This window comes from Mesocricetus auratus, unplaced genomic scaffold, assembly GCF_017639785.1.
Source record: "Mesocricetus auratus isolate SY011 unplaced genomic scaffold, BCM_Maur_2.0 Super-Scaffold_6730, whole genome shotgun sequence".
Taxonomy (NCBI): domain Eukaryota; kingdom Metazoa; phylum Chordata; class Mammalia; order Rodentia; family Cricetidae; genus Mesocricetus; species Mesocricetus auratus.
In genome coordinates this window covers 408184-430939 of record NW_024429184.1, presented here as the reverse complement: position 1 = coordinate 430939, position 22756 = coordinate 408184, and the positions used below count along the sequence as shown (strand labels likewise).

The following is a 22756-nucleotide window of genomic DNA, read 5'->3' as shown; positions in this document are numbered from 1 at the left end:
TTTTTTTTTTCCTCTGAGTAATACTCCATTGTGTAAATGGAGTATTATTTCCCCCGGGAGAAGGGGAAAGGGACAAGAGCTCCTGAGCAAATTGGGAACATGAAGGGGTGGGGTGGGTAAAAAAAGAGAAGGGGAGAAGAGGAAGTGGGGAGGAGAACATGAGAGATCAGGAAGACTGAGTCAGGGGAAGAATAGAGGAGAGCAAAAGATACCATAATAGAGGGAGACATTATAGGTTTAAAGAGAAATCTGGCACATTTTCTCCATCCATTCTTTAGTTGAGGGGCATCTAGGTTGCTTCCAGATTCTAGCTATTACAAACAATGCTGTTATGAACATAGTTGAACAGACATCCTGTTGTATGAATGTGCATATTTTGGGTATATGCCTAAGAGTGGAATTTCTGGATCTTGAGGTAGACTGATTCCCATTTTCCTGAGATACCCCAAAGCACAAGTTTGTACTTCCACCAGCAATGGAGGAGTGTTCCCCTTTCTCCATATCCTCTCCAGCATGAACTGTCCTTGGTGTTTTTGATTTTAGCCATTCTGGCAGATGTAAGATGGTTATCTCAGAGTTGTTTTGATTTGCATTTCCCTGATGGCTAAGGATATTGAGCAATTTCTTAAGTCTTTCAGCCATTTTAGATTCCTCTATTGAGAATTCTTTATTTAGTTTTGTACCCCACTTTTTAATTGGGTTGTTTGGTGTTTTGGTGACTAGCTTCTTGAGTTCTTTGTATATTTTGGAAATCAGCCCTCTGTCAGATGTGGGGTTGGTGAAGATACTTTCCCATTCTGTGGGCTGCTGTTTTGTCTTGTTGACTGTGTCCTCTGTTTTGTTGAAACCAAGGTTCGTTGTATGTGTTCTTGCACTCACTCTTTCAACAAGTAGATACAAACACCCCCAATATAGCAGGTATCATTCTAGATGCAGTACATTAATGAAGAGAAGAACCAGAGGGAGAAAAACCAAACTCTTTACCCTTATTTAAGACTTATACTAGAACAGAATGTAAATAAACTAAATACACATATACACACAGTCACAGTACATTCATGAAACTAAAGCACCTATTAACACATGTAGGACACTGTTTTCTTTTTCTGTTTCTTTTTATTTAATGCTGATACAATGCATTAAACCATTAAGCTGCCTTCTCAACCCAGAAACAAGCTGAGACTTGTATTTTAGAAAATACTGGCCTAACAAGTAAGACAATAGTCAGTTATGTGCTGTTCCCATTTTATAGATGGCATGGCATGCAAAAGGCTAAGTGATTTACCTAAATTCACCCATGATCCCAGAGAAATAGCACTGAAGGAATTTCACCCCAGGGCTGCAACTGAGTCCAATTCTATCTTTAACACTTTAGTCTTCATCCCTGATCTAACCCATTCTCTTTTACCATACTTTTTTGGGGGTGAGGGCGGGGTTAAGGAGTAAGGTAGTCCAGGCTAGCCTTACCTGAGTGCTAGGATTAGGCATGAACCACCACACTGGGCTCAACTGCAATTCTGATCTTCATCTGGGGTACCCTTCACTCACTCTCTTGCCAGCTACATTACCTATGTTCTTCTAACCATATCCAGACCAAAGTGTACTCCAAGATGCTTCTATTGTGCCATAACTGCATGCTTTACGACTACTTGTATGCTAGAGTAGGATCCTTCAATGTTGCCTCCTCATACAAGTCTCAGTGATCTTTCTGTCCATCAAACAAAGCACATGCCATACTCATTTCTGTGTCTATGTCACACAAAGCAGAGGACCCGTGTAAAGTCCTAGTTAGTGGGATAGCATCATCAGCATGACATGATCTAGAGTCACCTAAGAGATGGGCCTATGGACCTGCCTTGGGGAATTACCTTGATAGTATTAACTGAGGTAGAAGATACACCCACTGTTGAGAGTGGCACCATTTCCTGGCTGTAATGGAGAAAGCAATTGCATCCATCCTTTGTTCTCTACAAGACTGTAGATGTGACAACTGCTTCAAGCCGAGTGAGGCCTTGACTTCCCCACTGTGATGGGCTATGTCTCCCACTGTGAGTCAATATGAGCCCTATCTCCCTTAAGGGGTTTCTCATCACGGTATTTATCTCAAAAACAGGGAAGAAAAACAGGCACCTAAATTACAAAGTCACACAGTAGGCAAAAGCTTCAATGGTGGGAAAATTATACACTCACTTTATCTTTCTAACATCAGTCGATAAATTTTAGAACCGTGTTAGTATATCAGGGGTCACAGAGAACATAAACAGTGTTCCACACTTGAATTTTACACAGTGAAATTTGAGAAAATGAAAGCTACCAAGAGCCCAAGGAGAAGCTGGGCGAAGAGGAGCAGACACAGCAGACATGAGGGCACCATCTTGCAATGGGGAGCATTATTATAACTGGAAGAGTTCCACCTTATTCAGATATAGGAATCAGTTCAGGTTCTTAAGAGGCACAGCTTCTTCTAGGACTGCTCACTACTACATCACTCTTTGAGCAGGGTGGTGCTATGTGGTTGGGGAAGACACCTACAGGGAACTATTAGGAGTATAACTGTGGCTAAATATTGACCCAACTGAGAATGTTAAGTTTAAACTCCCCCAACACCAGAGAGAATGGGGATGTGAGATATTAGTTACTTGGAGTTGTGTAAGGACTGGGGCTTTGGCTCAGTGAAACAACACTGCACATCTTTTACAAATCCTTAGGTTCCATACTCAGAACAAAAAAATGCCAGGAACTTTACAAAATAACCTCCTTATAAAATATCATTTGATCATGACATTTGTGTGTAGGTTGTGTTACAGAACTCTCTAACCTCTGCTTTTCACACTTTATTTTTAATCACATTCTAATTCTACTACATATTTAATTGAGCACCTCAAGGTTCTTGTTAAAAGTTTGGCCCTATTGAGCAACTAGCTTAACGGGATTTAAAAGGTCCTAAATTTGCCTAATTTTAAGTTTTCAATGAGATGAAAAGTAGAAAACCATTCAAGCACACCATTTATATAGCAACATGAAGTGAGAATACGAATACATTTAAAATCACCATATTGCTTGATTGCTTTTCATAACAGTATTTAGTCACATCATTTGTAGTATCATTTATTTGAAACGATTTAGGATTGGTTGGTAGTTTAGTCTTTTGTTTGTTTTTCAAGACAGGGTTTCCCAGTAGCAATGGAGCCAATCCTGGAACTCCCTCTGTAGAACAGGCTGGCCTTGAACTCATAGATCCACCACTTACCACTTCCCCGTGGTAATTTAGTCTTACTTGGGAGTTCTCTTAAAATTCAGAGTTGGAGAAATAGTTATGAGCTCAGAGTATGTCTAGATATGTTGCTTCTGAATACAAGAAACCACAATATAAGCCTACAGTTCACATTTTTAGAAAGCATCGATGCTTCCTTTGAAGTTGGGATTAGAAATAGTTCTTTTGTTTGCTTTTGTTTCTTGAGGCATGGTCTCATATACCTCAGACTGGTCTCAAAATCACTACCTTGGCAAGTATGGCTTTGAACTTCTTCCTGCCTGTTTCTCTAGTGCCAAGATTACAGGAATACATATCAGAGCTTGTTTGTGCAGCACTAGGGTCAAACCCAGGGCTTCATGCATGAGTCAGTAGTCCAATTTGTTGAAGACGGTGCAGATTCTATGAAACTAAGCAATTCTGAGTCTGAGAGTGAAGAGTCCAATGGCAATACAAAAAAGTTAGTCACGGCCAGCACAACCAATTCCGCCGAAGATACTGCTTCCAAAGTTCTTGGCACCCCAGCCCTTCTTTCTTCACTCATTTCCTTATTCCTTTCTTTAAAGAAACAAAAGCTAAGTTCTCCAAAATTCTCAAAGTCAGAGTTTGTACAGAGCCGAGTGAGAGCTTTGACATTTGATAGTACAAGGTCTCCTTTATCACAGATGCTTTCTTCATTCTGGGTCAAGGCGAGGTAAAACAGGAAGGATAAGATTCCCGAATGCTGAGTCTTGAGTTATGAAGTATCCAGATGAATGTGCGTGGGCATGCTGAGAAAGATTAAAAAGAAAAAAGCTATTAAGAGACACACTTTTTCAACTAAGGCATTAAAATTCCTTATCCTTTCTGAATTCCTAAGATCTAATTTCTGTATAAAACAGGTCTAATGCTGCTAACTCTGTTTACACAGACAGACAATGACACAATTCAGATTAACACATTGTGTCAGACACTTATTTGGCAGCCTCTTTATCTCTGTGGGACTTGATCAGCAGACTCGATTGCTTTGTTCTTTGGAGTGAGGAAAAGTAGCAGTAAAAGTCAGGAGACAAAAGTCTGGGAGAAGGGCAGCATCCAAAGGGGTAGAGGACAGTGACCACTGATGACTAAAATCCAACACAGAGAATTTTGGAATGCAACTAATTTAAAACTATCAGTAACCCCCCTCTTTTTGAGGACTGTTTTTAGTCATTTAAAGTGAGAAGATCTTTATGATATCCATTTCAATTCTGGGATTCTGCTTAAAAGCAAAGGCAATTACAATATACCTTTCAAATTTTTAAAGTTTTATGAGCTAGGGTTTTGCTATGTAGTCTAGGTTGGTCTGGAATTCAAGATCCTCCCTCCCACTCCACCCTTGAAGTGCTAGTTACAGGGGTTTTATATGAATAACCTATCCACCCCCCCAAAAAAGATGTTTCATCCAAGGTCTCTGGGAAGTGTAAGTTATCCAAGAGGAATGTAACACTAAAACTATTACCTTGAAGAATGTTTCCAAGCTGAATTTTATCACATTCATAAGCACAACAGTAAGTCTTTAAATACTGTACATGCAAGCAGTGTGGACTATTAAAAAAATCCAAATAGTAAAGCAGGAAGACAATCAGACTAAGTAACGGTGTGACAAATTTGAAGATATATATGGTACTATTAAACTAGCCAGTTCAATTTTCTGTATCATTCTGTCTAAATGTTTTTGTGAACAAGCAGTCCCATGGCAAAGCACAGCACAGAATCAATCATGACTGCATTAACACATAAAAGATATTTTCGCTACTACAGCTCTGGTCCTTCAATCCCTCTGGGCAAACCGACACAATTATGTGTGGAACATGTTTATTGATATTGTTCCACTGAGATACAAAATAAGTACTGTGCTGGCTTCTAGAACCCAGAACTCTCCAATGAGACCAGACTGTATGTTCATTTTGCTCACCTGAAGAGCTGCCTTCTGCTGGGCTGCAATGTGCTGCTGCTCAGCATGGTCCCGGAAGTCCTTATTAAGAGAAGGTCTCGAGAGGGAGATGCTGAAATGGAAATCCGGTTACTTGGCTACAGAACACAGAGATATCCTTATCTTAAATTTTACACACAACACACTTATTAGATTGGCACATTTTTATTATAGTAAATTACATTTTAAAATTTAGGTATAGCTGACACATAAAAATGTACATATTTATGGTGATAGTGTTTTGCTGTTTGTATACATTAAAAACTGTCAGGTCAAACCAAATAACCTATCCATGTCATATGCCGTATTTTTATTATTATTATATAAGATATCTTGTAATTTTCAGATACACATCATTATTAACTAATCACCATGCTGCACAAATCTGAAGAGAATCATCTGGTGTTTTATTTTCTGTGTGTAATGCTAGAAATAATACCCAGGGCCTCAAGCACACTGAGCACTTTAAACCACAGAGTTAATCCCTAAGCCCTTATGGACTTATGTTGAATCACACAGTTTTCATTATATATTCCTTTACAAAGTTTGTTTTGTGTCAGACATATGGAGATCACTTCCCTATACCATGTAAGTTCTACAGATAGAACTCAGGTTGTCACACTTGGGGGCAAGAGCCTCCTGTCCCATTGAGCCATCTCTCAGACCCTGTATATTCTCTGTAGGGATAAAAAAGAATTTCTAAGCTGAATATGGTGGTGCATGCCTGTAATATCAGCACTTGAGGGGAGGAAGAGGAGGGTCTTGAATTCCAAGCCAGTCTAGACCACACAGCAAAATGTTCATAAAACTTAAAAAAAAAGTCTAGAATAAAAGCATCCCTCCTCCTCTTCCTATTATCTCCATTAATTTATGAAGAAAGCCCATGTTATTTGTATGGGATTTCAAGTAATCTTTTATGTAAATTCATAATTTATACCCCCTACTTTTAATTATATTTGAAGTACCCCAGTCTGTCATCATCCTTATTATTATTTATTTTTGGTTTTTTGGGACAAGGTTTCACTATATAGCTCTGGTTATCCTGGATCTCACTATGTAGATCAGGCTGGCTTTGAACTCCCAAAGATCCACCTGCCTCTGCCTCCCAAGTGCTGGGATTAATTTAAGGTGTACACCACCACATCGAACATTAACATTTTTAAAAACTTAATAAATAGCATCAATAGTAAAACCATACTGCCTCCCAAGTGCTGGGATTAATTTAAGGTGTGCACCACCACATCGAACATTAACATTTTTAAAAACTTAATAAATAGCATCAATAGTAAAACCATACTTCATTGTATGTAATGATAATTATACTTATAATAACCATGTTCTATACAGACTGAACAACTGCAAATTATTTTTTTAAACCAAACTGACAGTGGCTTATTCATGAGATTCTAAAGCAGCTATTAGATAGCTGGCTCTGTGCTGAACACTACGGATAGACAGAACAAATCTCACAGACAACAGCAGTTATGATGAAATGGGATGCACATGGCATAATAGGAACAAGTAGACTACAAACACAATTGGGATTTTGGTAAGAAGACGCTTCAAGTGTAGACCTAATTCTAACAGTAATGAGACCTCCAAAGTCTCCAAGAGTGCTTTTCTCTTTCAAAGCATGATTAACAAATGCACCTCCAAAGAATAGTCAATACCTAGCTCCAGGGTGACTTGCTGAAGATTGGTTCTGCATAAGTAATTTTCTTTTCTCTTTGTCCAGTTCAGCCAAAATTGCAACTCTATTTTTATTTTGAAAACCTGAAGAAAAAAGAAGGGAGGAGGGATAAGAAGCACTTTAGACTGAGGCCAAGTAGAAGCCAGAAAGTAAAATTCCTATTCTCTAGCATGGTCATGAACTCACTAGTAAGTTCTTTCTCCTTACTGGCCATTTCCCAGAAACTTTAAGAGCATAATACAGTACCAGATGTGATAGCAAACACATATGATCCCAGCACTTGAGGGGTGGAGTTCAAGGCCAGCCTGGCCTGTATGAGACCCTATCTCTAAAACAAAACAACCCAATTGGGGTAGGGTGAGGAGTTCAGCTCAATTGGTAAGAGTATTTGCTGAATGTGTAAAACCCTAGATTCAACCTCCAATATAGTATAAACTAGATGTGGTAGTGCATACCTACACCTGTGAGGTAGAGGCAGACAGATCAAAAGTTTAAGGTCATCTTTGGTTATGTAACACGTTCAAGGGTAGCCTGGGCTACAGAATGTCAAACAAAACAAAACAAAACCACAAAACCCACCCCAGACCCAGCAATGACAGCATACACCTTTAATTCCAAAGCTCTCAGGAAGCAGAGGTGAGTGGATTTCTGTTGAGCTCCAGGTCAACTAGGGCTACCTAGTTCAACCCTAAAAAATGGGTTATGTGTGGTGAGATGACTCAGCAGTTAAGAGCACTGGTTGCTCTTCCAGAGGACCTGGGTTCAATTCCCAGCACCTATATGGCAGCTCACAACAGCTGCTCCAGTTCCAGGTATCTGAGGCCATCTTCGGAACTCTGTAGACACTAGACATGCATGTAAGCAAAACACACACACACACACACACACACACACACACACACACACACACACACACACACACCAAAACAAAACTCAAATGAACACAGTAGATGGATACAAAATAAAAGTAAGGACTTTTAAGATTTATTTATTTTTGCAGTATCGGGACCTATGCCTTGTACATGCAAGCACTCTTTCATAACAAGACTCTGGTCTAAATAATTCGACTCACCAAAATGAGTTACACCATTTCTTTGGACAAAACTTGGGGGCCCAAAATATTGCACAGGCAAGTCTACAGGTATGTAAATTTTTACATGAAGAAAAAAGCATTATGTGGGCTGGGGAGATGGCTCAGCAGTTAAGAGCACTAGCTGCTCTTCCAGAGATTCTGAGTTTAATGCCCAGCAACTACATGGTGACTCACAACCATTTATAGTGAGATCTGATGCCCTTGTCTGGCATAAAGACATACATGCAGACAGAGCACTCATATACATAAATAAGTAAATCTTAAAAACCAAAACAAATACTGTGCATACTCAGATCAAATTCATTAAAAAATGACATATTTTTGAAGGAACAGTCAAAGAATTACAACTGACCAGAAAACAAGTCTGAGAAATAGAGCACAACTCGTGGAGTATATAGATATCTCATTTTATCAAATACTTATTTAATATTTGACTTGACTCTAAGCTTCAAACTTAGATAAGATCTCAGCATGTGTTACAAAGTCCTGCAGCAGCTGGGAGGTGGTGGTGCACACCTTTAATCCCAGCACCCGGGAGGCAGAGGCAATCGGATCTCTGTGAGTTCAAGACCAGCTTGGTCTACAAAAGCTAATTCCAGGACAGCCTCCAAAGCCACAGAGAAACCCTGTCTCAACCCCCCCCCCCAAAAAAAACCTCAAATTAAAGTCAGGTGGTGGTAGCACAAACCTTTGAATCCAGGACTTGGAAGGTAGAAGTAGGTGGATCTCTTGAGTTTGAGGCCAACCTAACCTACAAAGTTGAGTTCCGGAACAGCCAGGACTACACAGAAAAACCCTGTCTCAAAAACAAACAAACCAATCCAAATTAAAATGCCAACATGGGAACACTGAAGATCTCCATGTTCTCAGTTCTCTGCACACCTATCTCAAGATCATGGGGTATGTGCTGGCATACATGATGCCTGAACACCTATGTCAAGATCTAGTATGTATGCCCCCAAACCTACGTCAAGATCTAGTATGTGTGCCTGCACAGCAGCAACAAACCAGAACCAAAAAGAGTATTTTCCCCCTTGCTGGCCACTCTCAAGCTCTTTATAATCCTGAGGAGGCAGACTTGTTTGCATCTGCATTTCTGATTGCTAGCTAGGAAGAGGAAGAGGAAGGGAAGAAGGAAGGGGGGGGAGAGAGGAAGGGAAGAGGGGGACTGGGAAACACAGAGGGATAAAAAGAGGAAGAGACAATTACAGTTCTGGAGACTAGAAGGATAACCATGAGATGAGGGCATGCTTAAATACCCATCTAGGGGATTGTGAGAACTTTACACTGATTTACAGAGAAGAACTGGTAGGTGGAAACGTCCCGGAGAGGAAGAGACTGGTTGAGATGGCACAGCATGTATGAGGCATCCATAGACACTGGTGTAACCAGACATAGCTAAAACTTATAGGCACCAGCAACCTGACTATGGCCAGAAGTTTGGGGAAATGTCTATGCCATATCCATTTTAGTTATTTATCCTCTTCTATTTTCCATCTCTGTTCCTATTATACCACTAAATTCTAGTAACTGCAGACTCCTTTTTTAATAACTCACAGTGACAGCACATTCTGGCATTTCTAAAAAGCTGGTTTTATAAGCTTCCAGGCAATTCTTCATGCTAACTCTAAAGTCCCCTTCCTGCTGACATGCTCCCTGAGGAAAACAGGCCATCAACATCAACTACAATGTCAATGAAATGCCCCTCTCTCCCAGGTAGTGAAAGTGGTCAGGCAGGCCAAGAATGCAATGAATGCCTAGGTAAGGATAACTTATCCCCCAATATAGTGGAAACGGAACGGGCTAGTTTTGTATGTAGCAGGAACCTACTTCACTGCTTGGTCACACAAGAGCAAAGCAAGCTAATGATGTTACTAATTATGTAGTCTAACTTAAATAAGGCCTCTCTCTCACTGTAAAGATGCACTACATAGCTGGGCATGATGATTCACACTCTCACACTTGGGGAGTACTTGCACTTGGGAAGTAGAAGCAGTAGGATCAAGCATTCAAGGCTATCTTCAGTTGTACAGCAAGGTTTTGAGGCTAGCCTGGGCTACGTCAGTCTCTGATATGAGAACAAACAAACAAACAAGTGGCACAGCAGACCTGGGATATCTTACTGTAAGAAGGCAAGAACTCAGGCCAGAGAGATGGCTCGGCGGTTAAGAGCGCTGGCTGCTCTTCCAGAGATCCTGAGTTCAATTCCCTGGAACCACGTGGTGGCTCACAAACATCTATAGTGGGATCTGATGCCCTCTTCTGGCCTAAAGGCATAGAGCACCCATAAACATAAAATAAATATATATTTTGCCGGGCATTGGTGGCGCACGCCTTTAATCCCAGCACTCGGGAGGCAGAGGCAGGCGGATCTCTGTGAGTTCGAGGTCGGGCTGGACCGATAGCCTCCGAAACAATACAGAGAAACCCTGTCTCGTAAAAACCAACAAAAAAAAAAAAAAGAAGGCAAGAACTCTTTAAAAAAAGTTGCCCTTGGACAAAGAAGCCAGTTGAGGCTAATAAGACTGTCTATTTAAATATTAAAAACAGAATAGTTAACCAGGTGTAACGGCTCACACTGGTATCTTTGCCCCAGAGCTCTCAAACAGAAAGACTGCTAGGAATTCCAGGCCAACCTGGGCTACAGGTAATTAATGAATTCTAAGCCTGTATAAGCTAAAAATAAATGGAGGCAGGAGAGGACAGACAGGGAGAGGGAGAGATAGCCAGAGTTACAGCTGGAGTAATTGGTCGGTGACCTTCAGGGCAACTATTGGACTTTTGAAATTCCCAGGTACTTTTATTGTGGAGGGGTTACACTATATGGCAACTAACATTTCAAAATGAGCACAGCCAGCACAGAAATTTTTCTTTTTAGAAAAATTTTCAAAGGATTTTCACTTTGCTTTTGAAATCCTATTATTAATTTATAATTGGATATAATTGCTTTATAATCATACATAATATTCCAGAATCCCTACAAATTAAACACTATAAAATTTACACATGATATTCCAATTCAATGAAAACATAAAGACTACTATAGTTGAGAACTTAAGTGAGGCATAGTGATAATACTGTAACCTGCTACTTGAAAAGCAGAATACCTTCAAAAGGAAAGACTTGTTTTACCCTTCTGAAATGTATTCTTCCTTTTTAAAACTTTAGATCTAAACTGGGTGTGGTAGCAACACCTTTAATCCCAGAACTCAAGAAGGCTGGCAGATTTGAGTTCTGAAGCAAGCCTGGTTTACATATGCATAGTTTCAGGCCAGTCAAGTCTACATAGTGAGACTGTCTCAAAAACCAAAACAACAGCAAAAAAAAAAAAAACCATGAGTTTTGAGCAAAGTATTTACACTATGAAAGTATATAAAAGCCAACAAATACTATTTAAGTACTAATAATTTCTTACTTCAAACTTGAAACTAGCTAGTCTGTATGAGGTAAAGTAAATTTTTTCTCTTACCATCAGAATTCTTACAAACTCAAAGGTTAAACTCCTTAAACAAAAGATATACTCACTAATGAGATTTTTCTTTAATAACTATGTTCTCCTGCCATAATTTATGTGCCTGTGTTCATTCACTCCTAGCATAAGAATTATTTACTGTATTACCTCATATATAGTAGGTACTATAATATCCTCATGCCTGTCAAGTAAAATTCTCTTAGAATAAAACAGTACACTAAAATACTTTCACTTTTCAAATGATAAATCTTATTTCATTGTGGCAGTTTGAATGTAATTGACCCTCAAAGGTCATAGGGAGTGGCAATATTAGCAATATTGTTGGAGTAGATATAGCCTCTGAAAACTCTAAGCCACCCATTTAAATGTTTTACTTTACAAGAGCCGCTATCATCATGGTGTCTCTTCACAGAAACAGAAACCCTGAGACAGAAGTTGGTACCAGAAATGGGGTACTGCTGTATAGGTTGATCATGCTTTTGTTTGAAGGGATATGGGACTGTATATTAGAAAAGCGGTTGAATACTTTTAAGTGCTGCTTAACGGGCCATCCTAGGTAAGAATATGGAAGACAGTGGTCCTGAGTGTGATTTGAAGGGGGGGGGGCAGGCTCAAGAGATTTCAGAGAATGTTATTATGTGGCCTAGAGATCCCTTTGTGAAGTTGTGAAAGTAAAGCACGGATTTCCTTGGAGATTCCAAAATTTTGGAGATGCTAGAGCCATGGAATACCTGCTGAGGAAAGCTGCCAACAGGGAGTGGAAGTGTGTTGTAATCAACCAAGCTGAAAGAAGTTGGAGATCTAAAAGTATTTTGACATCAGACAGAGAAGCAGTGTTGAAATTTGTCCAGCTGTTTTTCCGTCTTGCTTTTGTCCAGTATCTCCTCACTATGCTCCTTTCTCTGTATTTTGGAATAGTAATGTATATCCTGTGCCATTATATGCTGGAAACATATCTGTTTTTTTATTTGATTTTATAGGTGATTATGGTTAAGAGATTGCATGAATCTCAGAAGAGACTTTGAACTCTGAAACATTGTTGAGACTGTGATAAACTCTGGGGACTTTTGAAGTTTGACTAAATGAATTTTTGCATTATATTATTACAAGCTTATGGGGACCAGGGAGTGGAATGTAGTAGTTTGAATGTAACTGCCCCCCATAAACTCATGGGGAGTGAGTGGCACTATTAGGAGGTATGGCCTTGTTTGAAGAAGTGTGTCACTTTGGAGATGGGCTTTGTTTGAGGTCTCTTATATGCCCAGTGTCCCCGTTCACTTCCATTGCCTACAATATGTGAAACTCATGGCTTCTTCTCGAGTACCATGTCTGTGTGCACTACCATGTTTCTCATCATTATGATAATGGACTAAACAGCTGAAACTATAAGCCACCCAACTAAATGATAGTTTACAAGAGTTGCTATGGTCATGGTGTCTCTTACACAGCAATAGAAACCCTAAGACACTCATTCACAATTACATATTCTCATTTTAAAACTCACAGAAACATTCTCAAAGCACATTTAGGACCCAAGAGGTGATAGTCACTTTATTTTACCAGCTCTATCATACAGACTAACTGGAATTATTTTTATTTCTAAAATAAAAGAATGAAAACTATTCTGTATAATTAATAGCAAAGCTATAGATAACTTACTTCTCTCTTTAAAAACCCCCTGCTTCTCAACCTTTGTAACCCTGAGATCCTTTAATACAATTACTTATGTTACAGTAACCCCCAACCATAAAATTATTTTCACTACTACCTCACAACTGTAATTTTGCTGTTATGAATCATAATGTAAGTATGTGATATGTGATCCCTGTGAAAAGGTCATCAGGTCCCCAAAGGGGTTATCACCCACAGATTGAGAACTACTGCCTTAAAGAACTCTGTGTGTGTGTGTGTGTGTGTGTGTGTGTGTGTGTGTGTGTGTGCCTGCCAGTGCACATGGAGGCCAGAAGAGGGCACTGGATCCCCTGGAATTGAAATTATAGGCAGTTCCCATACCCAATGTAAGTGCTGGGAACTGGTCCTTGTAAAGAGCATAAGTGCTCTTAACTGCTGATCATTTCTGTAGCCACAATAATATACCTTTCAATTACAGTTATTATACTTCTTTAAAAACAAAACTTTTGAAAGATACCTTAAAATAATGTCAAAACTTTCAAGTGGCTAGCCTGCAAGCTGCATACTCTTCACAACTATACAGTAAATCAAAGTATAATACTTATGACATGCACACTTAGTATTAAAGGAAAGTTTCTGGCAATATCAGTTTAACATTTTTCTATTTATTGGCTTAACATTTTGTGTGTGTGTTTGTGTGTGTGCGCATCCATTACATATATTCACCCCAGTCTAAGGATATAGTAACCCCTCTTTATAGCTGTGTGTGTGTGTGTGTGTGTGTGTGTGTGTGTGTGTGTGTGTGTCCCCTTTTGGTTCTGTTCCTCTAGAAAACTTAACTAATACAAGCAGTATGGGAACTAAATGAATACGAAACTGAGACATGGAATCTAATCAGGTTCTCATACCAGTAGACTACATATCATTTACTATCGAGAAAATTGCCTCACCATGCCTTAGGACCAATAGGGATAACAGTTAACAACTTCAAAGAGTAGTTATGAAGAGTACTTATGGGAAATACAGACCTAAGTAAAACCTACCAAACTGCCTGTCATACAGTAGTTACTATGACTCATCATCATCATCCAGCATTCTTTTTTCCCTACTTGTTAACATCAACAGACTCCTGTTAATACCATTCTTACAATTCCTTCAGTAAACAGTGTTACATTATTCAGGGTACAGTGACTAGCATCTGCTTTCTAAGTTATATTCACATTAAAGACCTCCCAAGCCAGTCTCATTGGAACTAAGGGACCCAAGCTAACTATACAGATGTTCTTGTTACAATATATTTTGCTTTGACCAGTTTCATTCCCAATTTTAACCTGAGGTCTACAGTTTGAACCCTAATATGTATTTGCTTTAGCAATTAAAAATGAAAAAAAAAAAAGGAATCTAGGTTTTAAAGATCTACTCTAAAATGTGTATCTGTAGCCTGTCTCTGTATCGCCCTGGCTGTCCTGGAACTCACTCTGTAGACCAGGCTGTGGACTCAAACTTGAGGCTGGGATTAAAGGCATGTGCCGCCACTTCCCAGATGCATCTACACTCTTTGAATGATACAAATACAATACAATAATTTTCATGAATCATTCAAACAAAACAATGATGCTCGAGAGGCAGCACACTTTAAAATACAAGCCTGAAAGATGGGCTTGCTAGATCTCAGAATTAAGTAGGGACCAAACAGGACCACTCCCAGGAGCTATGCCAATCCATTCCCAAGGACCCTAAGTGCAGGAAGAACATCAAGAGAGACTCCAAGTCTGATCTCTAGGTTTTCCAGTTATCAACCTATGAAACTATGAAATCAGTTTCCATTCCAGGCTCTTTCTGACTGCCACATTTATCAATAAGAAAGAACTGAGACACCATTCAAGGCACAAAAATAAGAAGGCAGGCTATATGCTTCAATAGGGAAAGGTGCTTGTCGTACACACAGGCCTGGCAACCTGTGTTCGATATTGGGGCCCACATAAAGGTGGAAGAAGAAAATCGATTCTATGAGGTTGTCTTCTAACCTCTACATGTGTGCCTACACTAGGGCACACACTCCTACACACACACACACACGCACACGCACACACGCACACACACACACACACACACACACACACACACACACACTGCATACATACAATCTGAAAACAAAACAAAAAGATACAGAAATAGTACCTTAGCCAAATTTTAGTTTGGTCTGCCTCTACATATCAAATTTCTCCCCCAAAAGGCAAAATTCATAAGATGTCACAACTTAATCAACTTATGAATCAAGTAATTATTGAGAACCTACCAAATGTTCCACATGACACAGGATAATGAAAACTACAACTTCAGTGATTGCTAAAAGCTTAACAAATTTAGAAATTCTGATTACAACTCTACTATAGGAAACTGCTAGATAGATTTGAAAGAGCATTAGGTTCCCGACACCCCCACACCCCTTTTTTTGGCTATCTTAAAACATTAAGAAGGGCTAGCTAGTTTAAGGTGCTCACTGACAAGCCTGATAACATACAGTGGAAGGAGAGAACCAATTTTTACAAGTTGTATGCCTAACACAAATAGGCATACACAAACTTTCAAAAAAATATTACATGTATAGGGGTTTTGCCTGCATGCATATCTATGTTCTACATGTGTGCCTAGTGCCTAAGGAAGCCATATGAGGGCATCAAATCCCCTGAAGTTAGAATTACAGATGATTAAGAGCTGCCACACTGGTGCTAGGAACTGAGCCAGGTCTTTTGAAAGAGCAGCCACCACTCTTAACCACTGAGCCATCTCTCTAATCCCTAAATTTTAAAACTTTTTTTAAAGAAGGAAAATACTTAAATCTGAGAAAACAAAACAAACAAACAAATTACTTATTTTGGGTCACTGTTTCACAAGTGCACAGCTGGCTGGATCCATTGCTTTGGATGGCAGAGGCTGTTTACCTCATGGCAGCTAGACAGTAGCTGCAACAGTACCAACGCATTCAAAGTCCCCCTCTCCCTCCATAACCTTTTCCCTCCAATTGTATCCCATCCTTTTAGCTCCTAGCAGCCTTTTAAAACCCTGAATCCATCAAGAGATTAAACCATTGATTAGGTTGGCTCCTTTTTTATTTAAATGCCTCTAATACCCTCACAAATGCACCCAGTGTGCTTAACTCATCTTCTGGGCTTTCAACTCAAGCCAGCCAATGGTCAAGAACACAATGAATGTTTGATCCCTGTACTAGAGACACTAATGAATTACAATGCATATATTGAGATTTTGTTTTTATAAATCAGGTTTCTTTTGGTATCATTTTAGAGTAACCGAGGCACTTGACAATCAGCCTCCATCTAATCTCTAAACCCATAAACAATGCAGCAGTAATTTATTGTAGACAGTAAAATACAATAAAAGACTTGAACTTTTTACTAAGGAGCTGCAGAGATGGCTCAGCAAATAAGAGCGCTGGCTGCTCTCTCAGAAGACATGGGTTTCCTTTCCAGCACCCACATGCTCAAAATCTGTAACTTCAGCTTCAGGGGAGCTGACATCCTCTTCTTGCCTCTAAGGACACTGCGTGCATGTGGTGCACAGACATACATGCAGGCAAAACATTCAAACACATACAATAAGAGTTCCAGGCCAGACAGGTCTACATAGTGAGATCCCATCTCAGAATAAATAAGCATCAATAAATGTTAATGTCTTTAAAGTGTTTTACTGAGAATCTTTAAGTCTATAAAACATGATATGAACTCCCTCTGCTGGTATCCAGCAGCAGCAGCTCCACGACACTAAAAGAATGGAGTAATGAAAGTCAAATGGTTGATCCAACTAATTACTCTTTAGATTTTGGATGCTTCATAGTAGATCTGATTATGGGCCAATCAAAAGCAACACTTGTTTAGAGAAAAGTTACCAGCAAAATTTGTTATTAGAACAGGATGATTTAAGATGTTTTCATTGTGACTACATTGTGTGGTTTTTAGCATTTTTTTCTCTTTCCTAAATGGACTGCTCTTAGTTTTTATTTTGGCTCAGTTTTGGCAGGCGTTGAGGAGAACTGAGGATTGAATACAAACTACTTTAATTTGAACCTTTCTAACTTAATTTTAAAAGAAGTTAAAGATAAATACAATGTTTACCTGTGATGATGGGCCAAACATACCTAAAATTCAAACAGTGCAGACTTGATATGGCGAGAGATCCATTTCAATTTTTATGCATAAAATACTTTTACAATAATTCCAGCACTCAGGAGGCATAGGCAGGGAGTCCCTCAGAGTTTGAAGCCATACTGGTCTACAAATCAAGGCCAGCCTGGTCTAACATTGTAAGTTCCAGGCTGCCAAGACTACATAGCAAGACCTTGCCTCAAAAAAATAAATAAAATAAAAATAAAAATCTACTTTTAAGCTGATTCTGGCATATACTCATAAATCCTAGCAACTCGGGGGCTGAAGTTCAACACATAGCCCTCAAAGAGCTTAAAAAAAAAGATTGAATAAAATAATTCTTACGGGCATTGGTGGCGCGTGCCTTTAATTCTAGTACTTGAGAGGCGGAGGCAGAGGCAGGCAGATTTCTGTGAGTTCGAGGCCAGCCTGGTCTACAGAGCGAGTTCCAGGACAGCCTCCAAAACAATACAGAGAAACCCTGTCTTGAAAAACAAAACAAAAAAATTTTTTAACTTCAACAAAACATTTAAAAATAAAAATTCCTTAATTGCAATATGTACTTAACTTGATTTGATTAAAGAGTAACAGATGAAATGACTGAAGTTTTTTACAACAATGAAGATAAAGGCATGGTTATTATCTGAAGACAGTTTCAAAAATAATGCTTATTTCAAATAAAAGAACAAGAAAACAGATGTCAGAGGATAAAGTATATGATGTGGGCTGGAGAGATGATTCAGTGGTTAAGCACTTGTTCCCAAAACCGTGAGGACCAGTGTTCAGATCCATAGAACCCACATAAATGTTGAGTGGGCATAATGGCCCACCTGTAGTTCCAGCCTCAAAAGGCGGAAAGAAGAGATCCCTAAAGCAAGCTGGTTATCGAGAGAAAGCCGTATCAGCAAGCTCTGGATTTGACTGAGAGACCCTGCCTCAACGAATTAGGTGAAGAGTGATGAACGATGATTCTTGATGTCAACCTCCTGTCTCCACATGCACAAATGCCCACCCCCACACACATGCACCCATACATGCAAACATGCATATATACTGATGCACATCGTACAAAAATAAATGTATTGTAACAGGTTAAGGTACAGAATTAGTACTATTAAAAAATGTGTAGCTGACATGGTGTTAAACTGATTTTAAATTGGGAGTTCCTACTTTGCTACTTATTCTTTAATTCTGGATGTAGTGACTGTTTTATACTAAATTTTCTCTAATTCAAATACATTTATTTTATTAGGGAAAAGTTCCTATGAATAACAGAAATCCCAGCATGCATTACCTTGTCCTGAAGGATTTGCTGCCATCTTCCTATTCTGTTTCAATTATATTCAGTGGCCACTGATCAGCACTTTACAATCATCTGTAAAAAAATTTATGTGCACACATAAAATGCACTGGCCTTAAATTACAGTGTCAAAAACAGCTGGGCTGAGCTCGGTTTCTTAAGTCTCCTCAGAAAGATACCCGTAGAAAGCACTTAAATCAGAAATTTAACTCTGCAATTTCCTCATGCACTTTATTTAATGAGCACTTTTTTTTTAGTCTTGAAGCTGTTAACACCAACATTTAGCACTACTTTAATGTTCATCATTAAGATGTATTTACCAAATATATCAACCTTTTGAAAGCATCCATGTGATCAGTGCTAGGGAGAAAACTAAAACTCTATAATAAAAAAAAATCCCTCTCCGTTCATTTAAAAACATATCCCAGCATTTGCTGTGCTGGTAAAAGAAAAAGACCCTACTCTGCATCACACACTGTGTAAGAAGTTTCCAAAAGAAATGTTTTTAATGAGCATCTTTATACACGTGGAAGTCATCTGTCACAAAGCTAGTAAGCAAACTTGAATTCTGCGCGCGCGCGCGCGCGCGCGTGTGTGTGTGTGTGTGTGTGTGTAGTGTATACCCAGTGTCGAGCATGTGATGCTTGCTCTATCACTCTCCACCTTGTTCCCTTCAAACAGGGTCTCTCAGTGAGCCTGGAGCTAGGCTGGCGGCCAGCAATCCACACCGATCCTCCAGTCTCTCTGCCTTCTCTCAACTCTGGGGTCCAGGTGCTACATACAGCCGCACCGGCTTCGGAGGTGGATGCTGGAGATTCCAACACTGCTCCTAATGCTTGGGCAGCCAAGTGCTCTTAACCAGCTGGGCCACCTCCCCAGCCCCGAGCCTGCTGATTTCTAAGTTCAGAAACTAAGTTTTGTATTGGGCCGTACCAAATCACAAGATAAGCTCGGCCCCTTGTGTTTGCAATCTGAATAATCACACCGGGGGTGAGACCAATTTCACAGAGGCACTCTTTAAAAACGGGAGGCACGCAGCGGTCATCCGCAGCACTCGGGAGGATGAGGCAGAAGAGCCGCGAGCGCCAGGCCAACCCGGGTTGGCTAGACCCGGTCACAAAAACAAGGCGCGAACAGGGTGGCGGAAGTAGAGGACTAATGGTCGGGGGAAAGACACGGGCTCCAAGGCAGATGCCGGGTGTAAACGAATCGCGTCTCCTACGGCTGGAACACAAGGTGCGCGAAGCCGGGCTCACAGCGAAGGCAACCGGGACCACCCCGAAAGAAAGGGGACGAGGAGTCCCGGGAAGTCCGTGCCCGCGGGCGAGGTGGGCGAAACCAAAACGGGAACAGAGAACCCTTCGTCCGCACGAGGCCGCTGTGCCGCGGCCGGCGCTCGGGCCACACTCCTCCTGGCGTCACCAGTCCGCTGTACTCACCCGGCTGCGAGGAGCCCCGGAGAAACCTCGCTATCCCGGCGCGGCTGTGCAGGGGGGCGCGCCCACGCAGAGCCCAGCAAAAGCGCAAGGACGCGGCGCCGCACTACAACCTTCCCGCCGGCACCAGCTTCCGCCTCCTGACGGACAGAGCCCGAGGGAGCGGAAGTCCCGCCTATAGTCTGGACGCCACGGACGCTCCTCCAGACGATTCGCCGTTTAACGGCTTCCTCGGCGGGAAAAGGTTTCCCTTCTGAAGAGTGGCAGCCGGGGAGGCTCACGGGAGATGCAGGCCGTACTGCGGGGAAGTGGGGGGGACGGAGCCCAACGCTGATTGGCGAGGATGGAGCCGGGTCCCTAGCACCTAGGTTGGCTTTTTAATCCTCTAGGATTGTCGGAGACTGCAAGGTTTAAAACCTGGTGCTCCAGCCTCGTTTACATAATGAGTTCCAAAGCCACAGAGAAACCCTGTCTCGAAAAACGGAAAATAATAAAATAAAATAATAAAACCTGGTGCTAATTTACTTCAGCAGAGCCTCAGAAAGGAAGTTGAGCTCACTCTCGGGTTTCCACAACCATCCTGAAAGACCCCAGGCGGGGGACTTTCACGGGAGGGAGACCCCGAACCCAAGGAACAACAAGACCACGAGCTTGGATGCAACAGCAAGAGGCTTTATTTACACACGGGTACCCGGGCGTCTCAGTCTGGGGGGGCTGATAGCCCCGAGCTGGGGACTCGGGGGTTCTTTTATAGCAAAAAGCGTAGTACAGAAGCGAGAAGCCTAGTTACAGGACCCTGATTGGGCAATTTAAATGAGGCTGGGGCTCAGAACGAGGGCAATTGAGGTTTTGCTTGGAACTCAAGTCTCGGCCTTGGCCCTATCTGAGGAACAATAGGTTTCTGTGTGGCTATGCAGACAGCAGACACCTGTGTCCCTGAGCAGAGTTCCCTTCTGATAGTAGTGACTATTCAGCCATTAGGACCTTGAGCTGAGCTCCCTTCTGATAAAAAATGACTATTCAGCTGAGCTGTGGGGGAAACGGAATTTTCCATAAGCCTCAGCTGTCTGTGTATACTGGGCCGGGGTCTTTCAATCCCAGAAATATTTTTGTTGTTTACGGTCTCAATAATTATAAACAAGGAAAGCACTGAGCTGGTACAAGTGTTTACTACTGTACAAAATCTACATTCTGAAAGTGAGTGTCGTGGGGGATGTTGGGATGCACGCCTTTAATCCCAGGACTCTAGAAGACAGAGACTGATGGAGCAACCCTGGTCTACACTGCGAGCTCCAGGACACTGTCAGGACTACACAGAGAGACCGTCCCAAAGCAAATAAGCAAGCAAAAGTCACACCAAGACGTTACTGGGGAATTACCTGATGCCGCGTGGCAGCACACTAAGTCCAGATGTTTATATTAAGATGTAAACGTTGTTTAACATGTGTCACGTGGTCATTAATCACTTTCCACAAGTTGAATTTGTGCTCTTAATAATTGTGATGTTGGGGATGTACTTGCCCTGAATTTGATAACTAGCACCTAACACTTCTTTAACCCAGCGCTGGGGAATTCAGTGGACAAGGATCGTCTGTTCAAGGTTGTCCTTAGCTACCTAAGTAAGTTTGTGGCCAGTCTTGACAATATAAAATCTTATTTCTAAAATAATAATTGATGTTTGATAATGTTAATGATGTACAATTTTGTTGTACAGAGTCCATGACTGAAACAGTAAGTTCAATACCAAGGATTTATTTAGAGCTCAGCAAGAAATTGTTGAGTGTTTTCACAGGCGAGGTGCTGGCTATCCTCACCTTACGTCTGTGTGTGGTTTGGTTATGGGACTCAGATGTTACTACATGGTATCCAACAAAGAACTGAACTAAAGCCCAAAAACTACTAGATGCTAAGGTTCAGATTCTTTGGCATACTATCTGTGTCCTAGAGAAAGGAATTCCTCTGGGACCAGCTCTTGGTGATTTTTTTTCCCCTTTCCGACAAGGTTTTGATATGTACAGGCTAGCCTTAAAAATACCATGTATCCCAGGCTGCAGATTGGAATCCTCCTGTCTCAACTTCTTGAATGCTGGCATTTACAGGCCTGTGCCACCACACCCAGCTCTGTTGAGTGCTTTAATTAAGATATAAAGCATGTTGGTAGTCTTCTATAATCTTATTCAAGCTTGCAACCTTTTTTTTTTTTTTTTTTTGGTTTTTCGAGACAAGGTTTCTCTGTGGCTTTGGAGGCTGTCCTGGAACTAGCTCTTGTAGACCAGGCTGGCCTCGAACTCACAGAGATCCGCCTGCCTCTGCCTCCCAAGTGCTGGGATTAAAGGTGTGCGCCACCAACGCCCGGCTTCAAGCTTGCAACCTTTAGCAAATTCAGTTAAAAGGCCATTGTGTTTTCAGTTCACTGAAGAGATAAATGAGATCTACACTTACCAGAACTTTTCTTTTTGGTCCTGTTGCCTGGTTAGTCAATACAGGAACTAGGGCACAGGAAGTTCTTTAATTCCCAAATAGAAAAAAAAAGGCTTAAGTAGATGAAAATGCTTACTGCCCTGATCATGACAGGTGAATGCATACATCTTATTATTTATTACACCACACTGTCTACATATGTGCAATTAAAATAACAGACATTCTGAAAGACTCTTGTGTAAGGAGTGGGAGAAAGTTCTTCCAGAGTGTTTGTGATTTCCTGACAAGTTCAGTGTCTCAGGGTTTCAGGAAGCATGATCAGCAGAAAGATAAACTTAACTC

General features: G+C 40.8%; 1 protein-coding gene across 2 annotated transcripts; it reads right to left on the bottom strand.

Annotated features, from left to right (window-relative positions):
- Positions 1–1096: 1096 nt before the first annotated feature.
- On the bottom strand, positions 1097–20133 carry LOC101823062 (INTS3 and NABP interacting protein). 2 transcript variants are annotated; one of them, XM_005085063.4, is made up of 5 exons: positions 19997–20132; positions 18552–18632; positions 6878–6980; positions 5190–5280; positions 1097–4023 (listed from the first exon to the last, which is right to left on the bottom strand). In XM_005085063.4, the coding sequence occupies exons 2-5, from the start codon at positions 18574–18576 to the stop codon at positions 3928–3930; spliced, it is 315 nt and encodes a 104-aa protein (XP_005085120.1). In that variant the 5' UTR covers positions 18577–18632; positions 19997–20132; the 3' UTR covers positions 1097–3927. The 2 variants fall into 2 exon arrangements, with proteins under 2 accessions (XP_005085120.1, XP_040593654.1); XM_040737720.1 differs by lacking the exon at positions 18552–18632 and having other exon boundaries at positions 19997–20133.
- Positions 20134–22756: the final 2623 nt, after the last annotated feature.

What these genes read in the sequence shown, in the direction of transcription:
- LOC101823062 (XM_005085063.4), bottom strand. Translation starts at nt 18,576, where the DNA reads ATGGCAGCAAATCCTTCAGGACAAG. An exon ending in AGCAAATCCTTCAGGACAAG is followed by an intron (nt 6,981 to 18,551) that starts GTAATGCATGCT and finishes TTTTTTCTTCAG; the next exon opens with GTTTTCAAAATAAAAATAGA. An exon ending in AGCAGAAGGCAGCTCTTCAG is followed by an intron (nt 4,024 to 5,189) that starts GTGAGCAAAATG and finishes AATCTTTCTCAG; the next exon opens with CATGCCCACGCACATTCATC.